At 40.1% G+C, this 20,201-nt stretch overlaps 1 protein-coding gene across 3 annotated transcripts in view; it reads right to left on the bottom strand.

Moving 5' to 3' along the window:
* The window catches only part of TNIK (TRAF2 and NCK interacting kinase), a 273,951-nt gene that overhangs the window by 141,144 nt on the left and 112,606 nt on the right, over positions 1–20,201 (bottom strand). For all 3 annotated transcript variants that reach the window (XM_070945925.1, XM_070945923.1, XM_070945924.1), the window contains exons 2-3: positions 19,662–19,718; positions 10,637–10,762 (exon numbers count right to left, since the gene is read on the bottom strand). In XM_070945925.1, coding sequence (XP_070802026.1) covers positions 10,637–10,762; positions 19,662–19,676 — 141 coding nt within the window. In that variant the 5' untranslated portion in view covers positions 19,677–19,718. The remainder of the gene's footprint in view (positions 1–10,636; positions 10,763–19,661; positions 19,719–20,201) is intronic.

Genomic DNA, 20,201 nt, shown 5'->3' with positions numbered 1-20,201 from the left:
GTCCTGACACCCACCCTAAATCAAATCATGCTCAACTTTGTTGGAAAGTTGCGATTGGAGGGGGGGGAATTGGATGAGGAAGTACTTTGCAAACCAAATTGAGCTTCTGAAGCATCAATCTAAGAGAGAGATTGCTTTTGTGGTTCGGTCACTAAGTTATATTTGACTCCTCATGACCCCATGAACCATAATAAGCCAAGCCAAGCCAAGTTCTCCACTGTCTTCTGGAGTTTGCTCAAATTCATGTTTACTCAAAAACTTTTATTACTGGTTCTGTGGGCGTGGCTTGGTGGGCATGGCATTGCTTGGTGGGTGTGGCTTGGTGGGCATGGCAGGGGAAGGATACTGTAAAATCTCCATTCCAACCCCACTCCAGGGGAAGGTTACTGCAAAATCCCCATTTCCTCCCGATCAGCTGGGACTTGGTAGGCAGAGAATAGATGGGGGCGGGGCCAGTCAGCATTTTTACTACCGGTTCTCTGAACTACTCAAAATTTCCGCTACCAGTTCTCCAGAACTGGTCAGAACCTGCTGAAACCCACCTCTGTGTTTACTGCATCAATGACACTACATAACCATCTCATCCTCAGCTGTCCCTTCTCCTTTTGCCTGCAATCTTTCCTAACATCAGGGTCTTTTCCAATGACTAGACAAATAGATAGCTAGATCTTGAATATATAGGGGCAACTATTTCTCTCATTAGATGTTATAACTTTGGAAGAATTTTATCCACCATGAAATGCTCTACTCCATAAAATGTTTACTTTATTATGTTCATAACCGAGATTGACATGTATTAAATAAAATCTAAATAGGGATAAGTTGACATTTTGATAATACAGAAATCCAGTTCCCTGTAGGAATAGCCAACATGGCTAAAGATGAGGGACAAAAGGAGTCACAGTCCACAATCTGTCATCATCTGTCACAATAGCACCCACAATATGCGAGGTGTCTTCACTCTTCCAGCAGCTCCCCAAAATTCTGATTATACTGACCTTGGTTTGAGACTAGGTCTTCCTTCCTCATGCTAAATTCCCACTCATGTCAGCACATGTATCCTGGAGTGGGCTAATTCACTTTCTTCCAATCTGAACCCTAATCACCTGTACCAGTGGTGAAATTCAATTTTTTTTACTATCGGTTCTGTGGGCGTGGCTTGGTGGGCGTGGTGGGTGTGGCTTGGTGGGCGTGGCAGGGGAAGGATACTGTAAAATCCCTATTCCCTTCCCACTCTGGGACCAGCCAGAGGTGATATTTGCCGGCTCTCCGAACTACTCAAAATTTCTGCTACCGGTTCTCCAGAACCTGTCAGAACCTGCTGGATTTTATCCCTGACCTGTACAAAGGTAAGCACTTAGCTAGGTTTGGATCACTATAAATAAAGGCCTGCACCAGCTCCTAATTAGCTATAGCAGTCATTATACAGAAAAGCAAAGAGTTGTATTAGTGCACACAGCCTACCAATTCACGCTGGATTTAACCTTGGAGTGTTTCAACAAATCCAAAGGTTAGTTTGAGTTCACATCTTCCTCCAAAAGAGAGGCTGAGCAACAGGCCTTCTGTTCACCAGATCCTCTAGCCAAATCATTTAGAAAGGACTCTCACCAAATCCTAAATATTCTCCTCTTCCTTCTGAGCATATACCTTACTGGTACATTCTGCATGCGCTCTTTCTCTCATTCCCCTCCCAGTGGATCATTATAAATCCACCAGCCCTTCCAAATCTAAATGGTAGTGTTGCCATGGAAGCAATCCATCTTTAGACAGGAAAGCAAGCACCCCTTTCTTCTCTCCAGGGAAGGGCTGTGTCTTCAGCACTCTGCTCCCAGCTTTTACCAGCCTCTTCTGTCGGGATGGCATGAATCCAGATGGCACAAACCGCAGAGGGGCAAGAGAAAGAAGCCAATGCCGCTTATGAGCAGGGAAATGCCTTTCTGTTTATTATTTCAATGCACCCTAGACTGCAATGACAGCTGTACAGTGGCACCTTTGTTTCTGTGACGATACCTCCAGAATGGGATTTGGAAGTCTTAAGCCACATAGGGGAGGTTTGCTTCATTTCATGTCTGGTTCCAGAACAATTAGCAGTAATGTTTCCAGTCAAAACAAATTCCATCCCCCCCCCCCCCCAACCTAATCCCAAATCCATTGATTCTGATCCTGTGAAATTTGCAAAGCAGACTCAGATCAAGCAATAGGGATCAATCAAATGGGGGGGGGAGATCAAGATGGGGTATTTGGATTAACTCATGTTGATCTAGGGCAGGGGTCTCCAACCTTGGCAACCTTAAGACTTGTGGACTTCAACTCCCAGAGCAAATCTGATTGAGGAATTCTGGGAGTTGAAATCCACAAGTCTTAAAGTTGTCAAGGTTGGAGACCCCTGATCTAGGACAGTATTTCAGATAATAGAGAACGTAGATCCCATCGGGGGAGGACAGTCCTTCCAGGCCAAAGGAGTAGGAAAAAATACTTGCCACATAGGAAAAATAGTTCTCATTCAGTATGGTAAGAAAAAAAGAGGGTTTCCTATAAGTTTATTTTAAACAAGACATTTTGGGAAATTTCTCTTGGATGATGTGTGAGGGTCTCAGTCTTCATTAAACAGTCAATGAACAATGGACCCTATCTAACAAAATAAGACTCAATGTACATAAAAGTCAGGTTTTACATCTAGGCAAGAAAAACCAACTGTATAGGTATAGACTAGGTAAAACCTGGCTTAAAACTGTGAGAGGGATTTTACGAGTTCTAGTGGACAATCACTTAAATATGAGCCAACAGTATGGGGCAACAGCGAAAAAAGCCGATGCAATCCTAGGCTGCATTAATAAAGGGATAGAATTAAAATCACATGAAGTTCTAATACCACTTACAAAGCCTTAGTAAGACCACACTTGGAATACTGCATCCAGTTCTGGTCACCACAATATAAAAAAGATATTTTAGTGACGATGGCCCAAGCAAGATTAGAGATTTTGGCAATACAGAGCCTTGCTCTGTGGGCATGCCTGGCAGGTCTAGAGATCAAGGAACAGGGCAGCTACTGGGTAGTGCCAGCCTACCAATAAGAAGACTGCTGCAGATAGATCTTTGCTATCCAGCATGTCCTAACCTTAGGCTCAGTTGAGGCTCACACCTGAACATCTGCTGCCTGCCTGTCCCTTCTTAGTTCATAAGCTGTAAGGTGATACGTTCCAGATTTGGCCTGTGTATCATATGGTTTGCTGACCATATGATACACTATAGCAGGGGTGTCAAACTCAATTTCATTGAAGGCTGCATCAGGATTTTGTTTGACCTCGGGGTGTGGGGATATCTGTGGTCCAGATCCAAGCACCCCACAGGCCGCATCTAGCTAATGGGCCTTGAATTTTGCATCCCTGATCTACAGCCTCAATGGCTACTTCCCTTAAATCCAGAAAGATTTACATGACCAAACCACTCACAATACATTTTGGAAAATGTGGACAGCCCGGGAAGCTTTGAAGTGATAAAAAGACCAAAAACAAAATAACAGCAAAAAGTCAAGGGCAACAGAAGTAGCATCTTCTTAACAACTTCCAGTTAGACAATAACCTAAGGCAGCTTGATAACAAAATTGAAAAATCAAAGCCCTTTTCAAAAGGGAAGACAACTGTTGAAAAATTACATGGTAGATTCCAACTCAGCATCAGAGAATGTCCCGGTGGCTCATTAATACATCATCTTATAATAAGATGGGGAGGCATCTGTTGCAGAATGTAAACCTTGCCAGATGTTAAAAGGGGAAAGATTTGTCTTAAAATAGCTATGGAAATAAAGGCCTGCTATGTTTTCTAATGAAATTATTTGGGAAAGGATGGTCCTTAAACTTATTTGTTCATCAATTTGGTTCAACTTTGATGCCAAGCCAACTCTGGGCAGCTCACAGTATAAAAATAACATAAATACCACAAATTAAATGGAAATACAAGAAGGGAAATAAACCAAATACCAAATGCAAATGACATCTATGTATATGTAATTAATTCACTAATACACACAGATACCCACAAATGTCTGTCTCTCTGTGTATGTGTGGGTATTCGCCTCTCCCCATTTCCTTTGGGACTTGGAGATATTTGAAATGAATTGAGAGGAGAAAAGTGGTATATACGAAGTGTCACTGCCAACTGATGCCCTCAAAATGTGTTGGGCCACAACTCAATCTTGCATTTCTCAAATTTCCCCATTAGTAACTTTAAATTTAAAAATTAGCTTTGAAATGGCCTTGGCATGATCACTAAAAAGATTTTTCCCATTTTCCAAAAGCACTTCTCCTGCATGTCTCCTATCAGGGCAAATAATTTAAAATGATGGTTTTTAAAAAGAAGGCAAGACATTGGAATTCTACAGATTCAAGAGGTGATCACTAGATCCAATTCTTTTTGTATTTAGAACAGTGACCCTGCACATGGTTTTCCTAGATTAAAAGAAAATAAAATTAGTAGGGAGTGTCAACCCTTTGAGATAGGCATGCTCATGAAAGAGGAATTGATAGGAGCCTTGGAATATACTTTAATTGGTTTAAATTGACAGAGCCCTCTACTTTTTTTTTTTAAATAGAATAGAATTCTTTATTGGCCAAGCATGATTGGACACACAAGGAATTTGTCTTGGTGCATACGCTCTTGGAGTACATAAATGAAAAGATACAATTGTCAAGAATCATAAGGTACAACCCTTAATGATAATCATAGGGAAACAATCAATATAAATCTTAAGGATGCCAGCAACAAGGTTATACAGTCATAAGTTGGAAGAGATGGGTGATAGGAACGATGAGAAGATTAATAATAATGCAGACTTAGTAACTAGTTTGACAGTGTTGAGAGAATTATTTATTTAGCAGAGTGATGGGATTTGGGAAGAAACCGTTCTGGTGTCTAGTTGTTCTGGTGTGCAGTGCTCTATAGCGTCATTTTGAGGGTAGGAGTTGACCAGGATGCAAGGGGTCTGTAAATATTTTCACAGCCCTCTTTTTGACTCATGCAGTATACAGGTCCTCAATGGAAGGCAGGTTGGTAGCAATTGTTTTTCTGCAGTTCTAATTATCCTCTGAAGGCTGTGTCTGTCTTGTTGGGTTGCAGAATCAAACCAGACAGTTATAGAGGTGCAGATGACAGACTCAATAATTCCTCTGTAGAACTGGATCAGCAGCTCCTTGGGCAGTTTGAGCTTTCTGAGTTGGCGCAGAAAGAACAGTCTTTGTTGTGCTTTTTTGATGACTTTTTGATGTTGGGTGTCCATTTTAGGTCTTGAGATATGATACAACCTAAAAATTTGAAGGTCTCTATTGTTGATAATGTGTTGTCTAGTATTGTAAGAGGTGGTAGTATGGGAGTGTTTCTCCTAAAGTCCACCACCATTTCTACCGTTTCAAGTGTGTTCAGTTCCAGATTGTTCTGATTGCCCCACGAGGCTAGTTGTTCAACCTCCTATCTGTATGTGGATTCATCATTATCTCGAATGAGACCGATCACTGTTGTGTCATCTGCGAACTTCAGTAGTTTAACAGATGGATCGTTTGAGATGCAATCTTTGGTATATAGAGAGAAGAAAAGTGGAGAGGGCAAACAGCCTTGTGGGGCCTCTGTGCTAATTGTACAGATATCTGATGTGATTCTGCTTAGCTTCACCTGCTGCTTCCTGTCTGTTAGAAAGCTTATGATCCATTTACAAGTGTGTTCAGGTACCACTAGCTGGTTTAGCTTAATTAGAAGAATGTCTGGAATGATGGTGTTGAATGCTGAACTAAAGTCTACAAAGAGGACCCTTGTGTAGGTCTTTGGAGATTCAAGATGTTGTAGGATGTAGTGCAGAGCCTTTAACTTTAACTTATACCTAACACAATCAAGGCAGAGTTGAGTTGGGCTTCTTTGTCATGCTTTCTATTTTTCCAGGACTCAAATATCTTTTCTGTAATAGCTCAACATTCCTCTCCCTCCCTCTTGTCTGAGTGAAACCCACATTCCATCACAGGGAGTTACGATCTGCCATGCTAAGTGCCACATTCCTTGCTCAAGAAAAGTCTGAAAGCAACAAGGAAAAGATGAAGGAGAAGCAAAGCAAGGGAGGGGAGTAATGAAGGAAAGGTAACCAGAGGACAATTCTGAAATTTGGGGACAATCCTCCTATTGCCCTGGTTACAATGCAAGCCAGATTCGAAAGCCTCGTTTTGTGATCTACCCGGGTTCCCATGTAGAATAGAGTGGAGTGGAGTGGAATGGAATGGAATGGAATGGAATGGAATGGAATGGAATGGAATGGAATGGAATAGAATAGAATAGAATAGAATAGAATAGAATAGAATAGAATAGAATAGAATAGAATAGAATAGAATAGAATAGAATAGAATAGAATAGAATAGATTAAATTCTTTATTGGCCAAGTGTGTTTGGACACACAAGGAATTTGTCTTCGGTGCATAAGCTCTCATTATAAAAGCTATAAGTGATAAATCATATTATATTCAAAGTATGGCCAATCTAGCAAACCTCCGGAAATATCTATAACTCTCAGAATTCCACAATCAGAGCCCACATTTCCCACTGTGGCCTTCCCTAACTGGTGAAAGCTGATTAAGATTCTGGTCTAATTCTGGGTGCAGAGATCTGTAAGTCAAAACTATTTATTATCTCTATTATGATATAGAATCATCTCTTCACTAATATTTCTTTAAAATGGGCAGTCCTTTCAAACTGTAATAATGAGGTGTCCTCGCATACAGATGTTAAAGCTAGAATTTCGATTTAATGCTCTGCCAACACCTATTTTCCACACTTCAGAAGGATTTTAAGACATGATTGCCAAATAGAGGTAACTTTGCGAAGAAGGTTTTAAAAACATCAAAAATATTTGCTGTGCATAAAATATATCTGCTGGGCTACTGCCAATGACTCTGGCAGTTCCCACAAACCGAGAAGCTGTCCAGCATTGCAATATTTATTAAGAAAATGCATCACTTTCTTCTCCCATCACTTAGTATTCAAGGTGGCTTAGCAGCTAAAAGCAATTATTAAGCCACAATTTCAAAGTTATGAAAGACAATTGAACCAGATTCAGGTAGTCCTCGACTTATGACCACAATGGAACCCAACATTTCTGTTGCTAACCGAGACATTTGTGAAGTGAATTTTGCCCCACTTTACGACCTTTCTTGCCAGAGTTGGTAAAGTGAATCACTGAAGTTGTTGAGTTAGTAACATGGTTCTTAAGTGAATCTGGCTTCCCCATTGACTTTGTTTGTCAGAAGACAATTTCATTGTCTTTCCAGGACATTGGAACTGTCATAAATATGAACCAGTTTCCAAGCATCTGAATTTTGATTGTGTGACCATGGGGATGCTGCAACGGTTGTAAGTGTGAAAAACAGTCATAAGTCACTTTTTCAGTGCTGCTGTAACTTTGAACGGTCATTAACGAACTGTTCTAAGTCTAGGATTGCCTGTATAAACAACTTAGAATAACACAAATTAGTACCCTTAAAATAACTACATCCATTAATACTAAAAGCCAACCACTAAATCAGTCAATAGGACCGAACCTTAGAATAAGAGAGAAAGGACCACAGTGCTTTATGAGCCATGGTGGCGCAGTGGTTAGAGTGCAGTACTGCAGGGTATTTCTGCTGCCTGCTGGCTGCCTGCAATTTGACAGTTCAAATCTCACCAGGCTCAAGGTTGACTCAGCCTTCCATCCTTCCAAGGTGGGTAAAATGAGGACCCAGATTGCTGGGGTCAATATGCTAACTCTGTAAACCGCTTAGAGAGGGTTGTAAAGCACTGTGAAGCGGTATATACCCTGTTTTCCCCAAAATAAGACATAATAAGCCCAATCGGGCTTTTGAGTGCATGTTAATAAGGCCAAGTGCTTATTTCAGGGTTCAAAAAAAATATAAGACAGGGTCTTATTTTCGGGGAAACACGGTAAGTCTAAGTGCTATTGCTATTACTAAGTACCAAATAAACCCTCCAATTGCTTTTGAAATGTCCTTGATATGGTTATTAAAAAAGATTTTTCTCATTTTAGAATATAGAATAACAGTTGGAAGGGACCTTGGAGGTCTTCTAGTCCAACCCCCTGCTTAGGCAGGAAACCCTACACCACTTCAGACAAATGGTTATCTAACATCTTCTTAAAAACATCCAGTGTTGGAGGATTCACAACTTTTGGAGGCAAGTTGTTCCACTGATTAATTGTTCTAACTGTCACGAAATTTCTCCTCAGTTCTAAGTTGCTTCTCTCCTTGATTAGTTTCCACCCATTGCTGGAATTTTCCAAGAGCACTTCTCCTATCAGGACAAATAGTTTGAAATGATGGCTTTTGAAAACAAGGAAAGACACTGGAATACTACGGAACCAGGAGGAGTTCACTAGATTCACTTCCCTTTGTATTTAGAAAACTGAACCTGCACTTGATTTTTCCTGGAGAACAATTTGGCTAGGATTTGCCGCCTTCATATTTGAGGAAAGGTGATAACATTTAATAGACCTGTTGGGGTTTTTTTCCCCCCCTTGTTACAGAGCAATATGGGCAGACCAAATAAAAAGAGGCACTTCAAGCATGATAGCCATAGAATATGTCAGAAACCTGGCTTATTGCAGAGAGATCGTAATCTGTATTGAAAAAATTCTGACTTCCCTTCCACCTCTCCATTATCACCTCAGCAGAGGACTGATAAAAGAGAATTACTTTGGCCTTATCATCCAGGAGTTTTATTCCAGCAACAATGACAGCAAAAAAATAAAGATGCATTTATCTCCAGAGCAGGAAGAATAGAAGTGTCACCAGTTCTAATTCAATCAGACATCTAAAATATAGTAATTTGCTCGCACGGAACAAAATGTACATTCACCTCTCCGCTGCAACCCAGGGACACTTTCTGAACAGGTGATTCGAATCATGGACTAAACTCTAGACATTAGTATTAAAAAAAAAAAACCACCATGGAAATATTTAACAATGCACGGGTGCTGAACTGCAAGCTTGCAAGAAAAGATGCATTCTAGGCATTCAAATAAATGTAAACAAACGCACCAAAACCAGAAGCACTGGTATCTCATAAATATTTATATCCCACCTTCTTTCGAGGGATGCTGAAGAAACAATTGTTGTAAACCCTGCTGAGACTGCTTTTTAAAACCTGCAGACAACTTACCGTAGACCTTTTCTCAGCATCAACAAGTTGTGCTTTTCTCTGTTCCTGCTTGTAACAGGCAGAGTTAAGCCAAAGGGAAACATCACACAGTAATGTTCAACAATGTGTCGTTTTTAGTACGAATTTCAGTGTGGAAGTATTGCAGACCTGGAATGGGGCTGCCACTGAGGACGTGAAGCTAGCTCTGCTGGTTCACGTCTAGGCCAATCTAATCAGCATTCCCTTCTCACACAACGATCCAATAGAAAGCCAACAAGATATAAAATGAAGCAGTTTTTATTTCTCACTGTTACCTTTGTGTACCTACTACGTACAAGCAGGCAGCTCTCGTGCCTTCACACACAGCATCCACTTTTCAAGGCTAGGAGCTTTTGATAATCCTGTGTTCTATAAATTTGGCTCCTCTGTGACCAGAAAGACAGACATCTTCCTGCATCCTAATTTACAGTGCATGCTATTTTTATTAGGCATGCTCACACAATACACTAACCTAGTTTGCAAATAGGCTTCTCAAAATAACGTAGTCTTTGTATCGGGAGATTCACCTTAGTCTGTAATAGCTACAAGTCAGTAGGAGTCTGACGGCCCTTTTTCTGACAAGTTTAATAAAAATTTCTTAGTTGGAAACGGTGTGCCAAACTTTTCCTGATTTAAAATTGTAACCAAGATTGCAATTAAGGCTGTAAATCAGAGATGGCTGTTTGTTTGTTTGTTTGTTTGTTTGTTTGTTTGTTTGTTTGTTTGTTTAAAATAACCTTATGGCCCACTAACATCATCTATGATTTTCTCAGCATCCTTTGGTCACATGAACATCATTAAAGTTAGTATGTATTATTAACTGCTTGATCTATGGGATTCTTTTTCTACCTTCCCCTGCAGAGCAAGCAGCTTACTCTCTTGAAATCCTTCCTCTCCAATCTCCCTGCTCTGCAGAGGATGAGTGGAAGAGTCAGGCAAAAGATAAATTGCCTGCAGAAATTGCTTCTTTTTCTTGGCCTCCCATTTCCCAGAAAGAAGAAAATGGACAAACAAAAGCAAAGGCGTGAAACTGAGTTGTCTTCTCGCTTACCCGCCAAAAACCACTGTTGCAGTCCTATGATTTCCCACTTCGCGACTGCTTTGCTTGGCTGGTCCAAATTAGGCTCATTAAGTGAGGACTACCTGCAGTAAAGTCTCCCTTCAATCTAATCAAACTCTTGGTGACTACAGAGGAAGAATAGTTTGACATTATCTTCTTAAAGGACATTTTTGCAACTTTCGAACAGTTCTGATATGTTTGGGGGTTCCTCATCCAAGTAATAACCAGGTCTCAACTCTACGTAGCTTCCAAAATTAACCATGGGTGAGTGGGTATTATCACCTACTGATACACTGGTTGCATTTAAGATTTATCCAACCACAGAAAATAAAAAGTGAAGATTGTTAAAATACAAACAAAAGAACTGTATTACCCAGAGCTGATCATCCATTCCTGGTGGGTTCTTTTTAATGAAAGCACCATAATAAGTAGCGATATTTCGGTGATGAGAGTATTTCTTTAGCATGTTAATTTCTTGTTTAATTTCTTCTTCTTCATCCTGGAGAAAAAGGGGGAAAAAACAGTGTCATCAATTCAACAACAGGCTTATTATCACAGAGATTGTTTCTCTTCATCAGTTGATGCAGACGAACAAAAACAATTCATTTGCTTTTATTTCCACCACTCTGCTTCCTCTTTTATCCCTTTATTATAGAATAAATTTAGCTCCACTTGTAAATATTTTTCCATTTCCTTTACATTAGGCTGTTTGGTATTTTGGCTTCATGCAACAATGAAGTTAATTGGATTACTGTAGACAGAAACAATCAGAGGCTTCACAATCACAAGCACCCTTAAAAGATTTGGATGCAGTCTCTCCAGAAATAATTATGAAACATTTCTGGTTACTGTTGGGGGAGAAAACATATTAAACATATGATTACAGATTAATCTCATTACCTATATTTAACTTTAAACAATTTAAAGTGAAGTAAAATTATAATTTATTTGGGTTTTTGTCTTCTTTTTAAGCGTGGACACCATTTGAGCATCAGAAAAGCACCATTAGAGGCGCCTTGGAGGACTGGGAAAAAAAATAACTTCCAAAAGAACAATCTGTGATATGTGCACACTGTCTTACAGTAATCTATTTCAAACTAACTTTTTACAATCCAAATTTGTAAAGTCAGTTGTAGTTTGCACTAAAGGCATATGGTTCTGCTTCCTATAACAAACTAATATTCTACTCAATTCCAACTGGAGTTTAAATGGAGCCTGGAATTTATGAGCCAGAAAGTAGGAAATGCTCTTTCAACACATGTGCAAAACCAAAATATAGAGGACGGTGGACTGAAGATGAATGAATGGCAGAAGGAACTGAAAGAAAGGAATAAGGCTAGAGGGGCTTAGAGTTGGTTGGTTGGTTGGTAGAATGTGAATAAAGAAAATAACTAGCAAAACACACACATTTTTCGCACTTTTATATCTTCGGGAAGGCCAGAAGATTTGTGTGCATATCATCTTTTAGAAGATTTGAAACCCTTCATTACTTGCACAGTAGCTAAATGATCTGTCTCCACAATGAAAATAAGGCATAGCTGGTTCCAAGAATAACTACTTAGATTCTAGGGAGATTTCTGACATTGAATTAGTGTGTTTTGTATTACTTTATTTTAGAAGACATGCATTTTTATTTTACAGACTGTAGACTTGCATCGTTTATTAATATACATTATTATGGTAGCTTATGTTATACTTTTAATAGAGACTCTGCTATGTTGGTGTTTTACCCCATCCGTTTGGTTTATTCTTGTGTGGTATATTTTATAAATCTTGCTGGTTATTGACCGAATATGTTACTCTTCTTTCATGCAAAAATCAGCAGGCGGTGTATGCGTACGTTTATGTATGGATTCAAACACACATCTCACATACAGAGTTCTATTCCTTGCATCTGATGAAATAAAGCAAATCACAATCTTTTTCATTCAAACAACACATAGATATATGTATGCATGACTCCATAGACAAATTCCTGCAGTTTTCTTGGCAAGATTTTCAACAGGGCTTTACCATTGCCTGTTTCCTAGGGCTAAGAGAGAGTGACTGGCCCAAGATCATCCAGCTGACTTCATGTTTAAGGCAGGATTAGAACTCATGGTTTCCTGATTTCTATCCTTACTCCTTTAACTACTACATCAAACTGGCTCTCATTTTAAAAATGTACACAGTTTTTTGGGTTTTTTTAGAAACATCAACACAGTCAATCAGGTATCTCATAATATGAAAAAGAAGGTTGTTTGTTTGCTTAAAGATAGGTATAAGTAAGCTTTTGGGTGGGCCACACATAATGGAGGGGAGGGGCAGAGTTAAAAGCCCACTTAAAACTGTATGAGGGTGGAGGGAAATAATTTTTGAGGTTTTCTTTGTTAATTGAATATGCTAATTTTAACAATCAGACTATAGCCATAATGGCGAACCTATGGCATGTGTGCCCAAAGTGGCATGCAAAGCTATGTCGCCTGGCATGCATGGCCTTGCCTGTTTGTCTTCCAGGTTTCTGGTGCGCATGTGCGCACGATGATCAGCTATCCTTCATGCATGTGGCAGTGCTGAATTTAATTTAATTTAATTTATCGAATTTCTATGCCGCCCAACTCACAAGGGACTCTGGGAGGCTTACAGCAAAAAAATAATACAACAAAGAACATAGGAAAATTATTTAAAAACATTATAAAAAACATTTTAAAAACATTAAAAGACCATGCACACCATTCATGGCCAGATCTCGCAAGATTGCAACAGCGAGATCAACGGCCCCAGGCCTGCCGGAAAAGCCAGGTCTTCACCGCTTTGCAGAAGGCCAATAGGGTGGGGGTAGTCCGGATCTCAGGAAGTAACTGGTTCCAGAGAGCTGGGGCAGCCACAGAGAAGGCCCTCCCCCACGGGCCCGCCAGCCGGCATTGTTTAGCTGATGGGACCTGGAGGAGACCAACTCTGTGCGATCTTATCGGTCGCTGGGAGCTATGCAGTAGAAGGCGGTCTCGAAGATAGAAAACCAGTGTGTGCATGCGCGCCAGCCAGCTGATTGTTGGGTTTGTATGCGCGCCAGACCCTGGAGGTTCGGCTTTTCCAGAACGTGATCCCTTCATGTGAGCAGCAGTGCTGAAAACTGGCCTGTGCATGCGCACCCAGCTGATCATTGGGCGCATGCATGCTAGAACCCAGATGTTTGGCTTTTCCGGAACGCGGCCCCAAGGGCACACGCACGACATTTCCGTGCAACCTTTTTGGCACTTGGTGCCGAAAAGGTTCACGATCATTGCACTATAGTGTTCATCAGGGTGGGTTCTACTTACCTTTACTACTGTTTTGCAATGGGACCGTGTCCGCACACTTCTGTACATGCGCAGAAACTTCTGTGCATGTGCAGATCACCCATGATGATGTCATGGCGGGTGGGTGGAGCCTCCTGCCAATTTTACTACCAGTTCTACAGAACCAGACCGAACCGGGAGCAACCCACCACCGGTGTTCATACATTGTCCACTCCCCGATCCCAAATAGCAATACTTTGCTAACAATTTTCAGCTATCATTGTTAGAGGAAATTCTATGACTCTGGGACTAAAAAGCTTTAGGCTTAGAGATTTCTTATCCTTTTTTTAAAAAAAAACTATTACAGGTAGGGACAAAACTGTTATTTTTTATAAAGCCCTCCTAGGAGAATCACAAAACATATGTGGAAGGATGGAAAGAGAGGTATGTTTCAGTGGTGGGTTGCCCCCGGTTCGCACCGGTTCTACAGAACTGGTAGTAAAATTGGTGGGAGGCTCCACCCACCGACCCCGACGTCACCAAAAAGGTTCTGCGCATGCACAGAAGAGCGCGTGCAGCCCCGCTGCAAACCAGTAGTAAAGGTAAGTAGAACCCATCCCTGGTGTGTTTGTGTATTAATGAATAGGGTGGGCACTTAAGTATTAGTGAATACTTAATGAATTAGTGAATGAGCGGGGGGAAGCCATGTGTAAGAGAAAGAATGAAAGAAGGAAGAAATTGTTGCGATTCGTGAGAGCGAGCACAAAGAGCTCATTTAATTTGTCTTTTTTAAAGCAAATTCTTTTTGAAGACAATCTCACACTATATTTCTAGGCAAGACATGTAGCCATAAATCTTAAAAATAGCATGTGGTTTAGTGAATTAAAACTCTTATTAAACAATTCCTAGAGTGCTTACATTTCCAGAAAAACATTAAGTCATTTTATACTTTTCCTTCTGGATTTCTGTAGCAAGCAAATTGTTTATTTTCCCCATAAAAAGACTACCCAGCCACACACCTAGAAAATCTCAGTTCCTTTTATCAACTCGATGTCCCAGTATTTTTTTTTCCAGTGTTTAATTAAAGATCTAAGTAAATGGTTCTTTCTGCGGAATATAGGTGGCAACCAAATAGAATATGTATAGTGTCTTCAACAGCTGGTGCACCACAGATATCCAGATTCCATTTTGTTAGAGATGTCATATTGGCACACCCGAATCTGAAAGCTTCCAGGTTTTCCCCACCCAAAAGAAAATCCAAGTCCCTTTCCCTGCACCCACATATCCATCACATGGTCCAATCAAAGCACCGTCACAACTGGAGATGCCTCCTAGTCACACCACTCCAGGTGCAGGCAGAATGTCCTTGACTCTCAGAGAAAGGAATGTTATTTTGGCTAGATATCTCCACAACTCCATACAATTCCCCCTCCCGGTTTCCCACAACACTAAATGTGGCAGCCCTGAAGGTCCAAAGAAAAAGATGGTTTCCAGGGCTGACAACTGTCTTACTACTTGAGAGAGAATTAGCAATTTCTATATCAATATTTATTTCAAAGAGGACAGACTACCTCTTTGAAGGGAGGGACACCAAGCCAACATACAAATTAGAAATACTAGAGAAAGTAAAGTCTAGAAAATACTCTTGATAGCAGTACGTCAATGGAGCTTCTCAATCATCCAGGTTGTCCCAAAAGTCCTTTTCCAAAAGGCATCTGGACTTCCTTGGGTTTTTTTTTTCCTGGAAAACATTTTATTTCTCATCCAAGAAGCTTCTCGTGACAAGCAAAACATTTTCAAGGAAAAAACTCAAGAAAGACCAGTTATCTTTTAAAAAAGAGTCTTTGGACTTGACAGTAATAGAAAAGAATAGAAAAGCACTTTCTTGTCACTTGTTTCTTCTGGAATTTATTTTTGGATGGGATGGAGATTTCCAAGCCTCTACTCTACAGCAGTGGCATTTCCTGATAGTACCCTATCCAACTACTATCCAGCTTCCTGGTGCTATTGAAAAATGCTAGCAAATTCAAAAGTCTCTCAGTAGTCCTCCACTTATGACTACAATTAGGCCTGGAATCTTGGTCACAGAGCAAAATCATCATTAAGTTAGAAGCCACGTGACTGCTTTACTCAATGTCTGTGATCCTAACTCTCTCAGTTGCAGTCATTAAGCAACCAAGTAAAATTGTAAATTGCATTCATATGACTGTAGAGCACTTGGCAACCGGTCATAAATGTGAGCAGGTTGCCAACTGCCTGAAATACAGGTAGTCCTCAATTTACAGCAGTTCATTTAGTGATAGCTCAAAGTTACAACGGTGCTGAAAAAAGGGACTTATAATTGTTTTTCACACTTACAACCACTGCGGCATCCCCATAGTCATGTGATCAAAATTCAGACACTTGGCAACTGACTCATATTTATGACGGTTGCCGTGTCCCCAGGTCACGTGATCCTCTTTTGTGATCTTCCAACAAGCGAAATCAATGGGGAGGCCAGATTCACTTAACAATCTAAATTAACAACTGCAGTGATTCCCTTAACAATTGTGGCAAGAGAGGATGTAAAATGGAGCAAAAGTCACTTAACAACTTAGCAACAGAAATGTTGGGCTCAATTGTGGTCATAAGTCGAGGACTACCTGTACTGTCATGTGACAGACAGCTGTTAAGTGCTTTACAGCACTTGGAGTTATATATACTGCTTCACAGTGCTTTACAGCCCTAAGTGGTTTACAAAGTCATGATATTGCCGTCAATAATCTGGGTCCTCATTTAATGGGTTAGGGTTGCAAGGTACCCATTTCAAGTCCTTGTTACTTCAAACAATTGTTAAACGAGAACTACTTGTAAGGCAATTGCATACATTCAATGCATTCAAATATTGCAAAGGAATGCAATAAAATCAATTGCCATATACTTCACTCTGCTTAACAACTAATTCCCACAACACTGTCAAATAATTTACTAAGACTGTATTACTATTATTATTCTCTTCCTTACTAGTATCTATCTCTTCCCACTTATTACTATAACCATGTTGCTTGTATCTTTCAATTTATATTGTTTTTATTTGTTTCCTAGTATGATTTGATACCTTATTAGTAACCATGACTATATTGTATCTTTTTATTCTCGATGAATGTATTTTATTCTCCTTATGTACACTGAGAGCATATACATCTAAGGCAAATTCCTTGTGTGTCCAATCACACTTGGCCAATAAAGAATTCTATTCTATTCTATTCTATTCTATTCTATTCTATTCTATTCTATTCTATTCTATTCTATTCTATTCTATTCTATTCTATTCATTCTATTCTATTCCATTCTATTCTAATATTGTAAATATAATAAATAAAAATCCCTCAAACTGCTTTGTGTAACACTTTACACCGATGACAGAAATTAAAACCTAATCTAATCATTATTGAATTATTATTTTATCCACATTACAGTATTTCACACAAGCAGCAACAATGAGTGTATGTGCTTTGTAAAATAAAAGCTAGGAATTTATTATGAAGGGTGGGCAATGTTACGGTGATGTAAACAAGAGGCAACTCACAAAAAGGATCTTATAAAAGCCCAGGTCAATTGCAGCCAACTGTTTGATTGGTAGGACCACTGTACTCTCTATTCAGGTGTTAAAAACATGCCTGACCCAGCCGGCTGTTTGACAAAACTGAATCTCAAAGGCTGGCAAAGATAAAGGAAAGACCACATGGAATGATCAAGAGACCGAAACTCCAGAGGAAAACAGAATCTGTTTAAGCAACACATTCAGAGGTGGTATTCAGCCAGTTCATATAGGTTCAGGCGAACCGGTAGCGGAGATTGCAGATGGGCCCCCCACCCGCCCCGGCTCTATGCCGTCCGATTTAGGCACATTTTTGAGGCCGGGCCAGAGGTGGGTTTCAGCATGTTCTGACCAGTTCTGGACAACCAGTAGTGGAAGTTTTGAGTAGTTCGGAGAACCAGCAGTAAAAATTCTGACTGGCCCCGCTCCCATCTATTCTCTGCCTCCCAAGTCCCAGCTCATCGGGAGGAAATGGAGATTTTCCAGTAACCTTCCCCTGGATTGGGGAGGGAATGGAGATTTTACAGTATCCTTTCCCTGCCACGCCCACCAAACCACGCCCACAGAATCGGTAGTAAAAATTTTTAAAACCCACCACTGGGCTGGGTGCATCCATGGAAGGTGCGCAAGTGAGAAAAGCGAGTGCGTGGAAGGCTGGGTGTTGTGGTCCGCCAGCAGCCTGTGGAGCTGGCAGCAGAGTCCGACAGCGATGAGGCTGAGGAAAAACATGGGCCAGTCCTGGAGGCTGGGGAAGGCCCGGTTGAGGACTCTGCATCAGAGGCAGAGATGGGGCCAGGGCCATCGGGGAGTGATGTGCGGACTTCGGAGCCTCCAGAGGCTGACAATAGAGAGGGAGAGGAACAGGAGGAGCCTGTTCCTAGTGCACGTATGAGAAGAGCTGCCAGAAGGCAGGAGCAGCTAAAGCAGAGAGGACGACTCGGGAGTAGGGCCAAGAGATGATTGGCCCCTCCCATAAGGCTTAAAAGACCAGCAACGGTTCTTGGGCTCTTTGCCGGAAAACAACCGTTGAGAGATTTGCTTCGTGTTTGGATGTATTTCTTTCTTGTCAGTGTCTTCTGTTCCTGAACTGTTGCCAAGAAAAGCCTTTGGTAGTTTGCCTAATTATCCTAAGGTCAGAGGAAAACTGAAGAATGGTGTTTTGAGGACTTTGCTTTCATTTAATTTGGAATACGCTGAGAATGAGTTAATTCTCAGCTGTTTTAATAAAATCTGTTTGTTTTTTGGAACTGTTTTGCATTTAATATTAACTACGTGGGCCTGGATGACAACACTGGGTGCATCGGGAAGGCACGCAGGGCGAACTGGTGGTAAGAATATTGGAAACCCACTGCTGAACGCATTGGACAATTTTCTTTGTTGATAAAAATGGATCTCAGGTGTAAGGCCTGAGTCAGCAATTGGCATCTACTCCTACCGATACACACATCTTCCAAATTAATGGAAATGTCTATAACAAAAAATATTTCACTGTTTCACTGTTAAATATATTTATGGTTAGTGGCCTAAATCAAACATGTTCTCTCAATACCAATGTTCACACTTGTGTTCTTGTGATATTTCAAAAGTGCTAAAATTGATATCAGGCGTATAAGTTCTGTTTTGTTTTCCTATTAGTTATCATTCAAATTGCATAAAACAGAGCATTTTATAAAGTGTTCCGAAAGGGAAGATAATTTCAGAGAACATTTCATGAATGGAGTGTGATCTCCATATATTTTGTGTTTAGGTGTCCAAAGAATAGGTGTGCATATCCCATTTTTCAATGTACAGTCATTGCTCCAGAGGTCCGTAGCCTCCCTGACTCATGTGTTAATTATATCCCAAGGAAAGCTTTCATGCTCTGCTTCTTGAATAGTGACACAACTATTGTTACTGAAGAGAGCTGTTCCTTTAAGGAACCTTTGGAGAATATTCTCTAAAACAAACATGCAGTAATTGTCCATCCAACTTCCTTGTTCACAAGCAGGGCGTGAAATTTTGAAGGGCTATTTGTGATTAGCTATATGAAATTTTATGAAATTTGGTTTTCTTGAGAAATTTCAGCTGTTTACAGTACTTTTTTTTTTTTTGCATCCAACACCACAAAGAGTTGCCAAAATAGTGTATGGAGAAGCAATCTTCATTGTTTTCCAGATAACGAAGCAAATAAATGATTAAATAGTAATTACTGTTATACCTTGTGCAGGTCTCTCCTTGCTTATCAAAGCACATAGGCAATACATATTGTATGTTGAACAGCAAGAAAAATATTTTTAAAAACAATCACCAAATGACATTAGCTGTCCTTTGTTAATGAGATTTTTTTCCCCTGAAGACACTAAATGTCTTGATGTTGGCCTTTATATGAAATGAACTGGTAGTTTAGAAAAAAAAATGCTGTGATTATTGGCAATTCTCCATGTGTATTGTTGCAACTCGAGCCAATGGAAACCAAATCAACATTTAAATAATTTCTGGATGCTTTCAAATTCTTGAGTGAATTGCCTTGCACTTTAATCATGCACATTCATAATTTAGAAAGTGAGATAAGAATACATTACCCCAGTGACATCCATGACTTTAATAGCTGCGAGTTGCCCGGTTTTAACATGACGGCCCTAGAACAAATCAAACAAATAAGTCAGTTAGATTTCACAGTTGCACATCAGGGCCAATAATTTATCAACAAAGCTTCAAAGTCATCAATTCTCATAAATTGGACAGGCCTTATCTCTAAATATAATTTATTCCCGCTTGATTGCTTCATCCCTTTAAGGTAAGTAGTGCAAAGTTAGAAGTCAACAGGATCACTTCATTAGCTTGATTATCTATGAAGACATATATTTAACAGATTTCAGAGGCAGGCAAACATTTTGGCTCCGGGACACATTTCAAATGTTGAGAACGTGTAACAATCCTGATCATAAAATGACTGTTGTAGCAAAGTATAAAAAAAATTCTACCGACCTTATATTTTTAAGTATCCCCTTTGCAGGGAGTGGAAACAAACACAAAGGAGCATTCATAATATTTAATTATCCAAAAAGGGTCACTGAGTCAAAACAGTGAACACATGAAATATGCAAATACATCCCATTCCA

The sequence above is a fragment of the Pituophis catenifer genome, unplaced genomic scaffold (assembly GCF_029215685.1).
Source record: "Pituophis catenifer annectens isolate HBS135680 unplaced genomic scaffold, rPitCat1.0.hap2 SCAF_6, whole genome shotgun sequence".
Lineage (NCBI taxonomy): Eukaryota > Metazoa > Chordata > Lepidosauria > Squamata > Colubridae > Pituophis > Pituophis catenifer.
The sequence above is the reverse complement of the archived record's forward strand: the minus strand, read 5'-3'. Positions and strand labels throughout refer to the sequence as shown.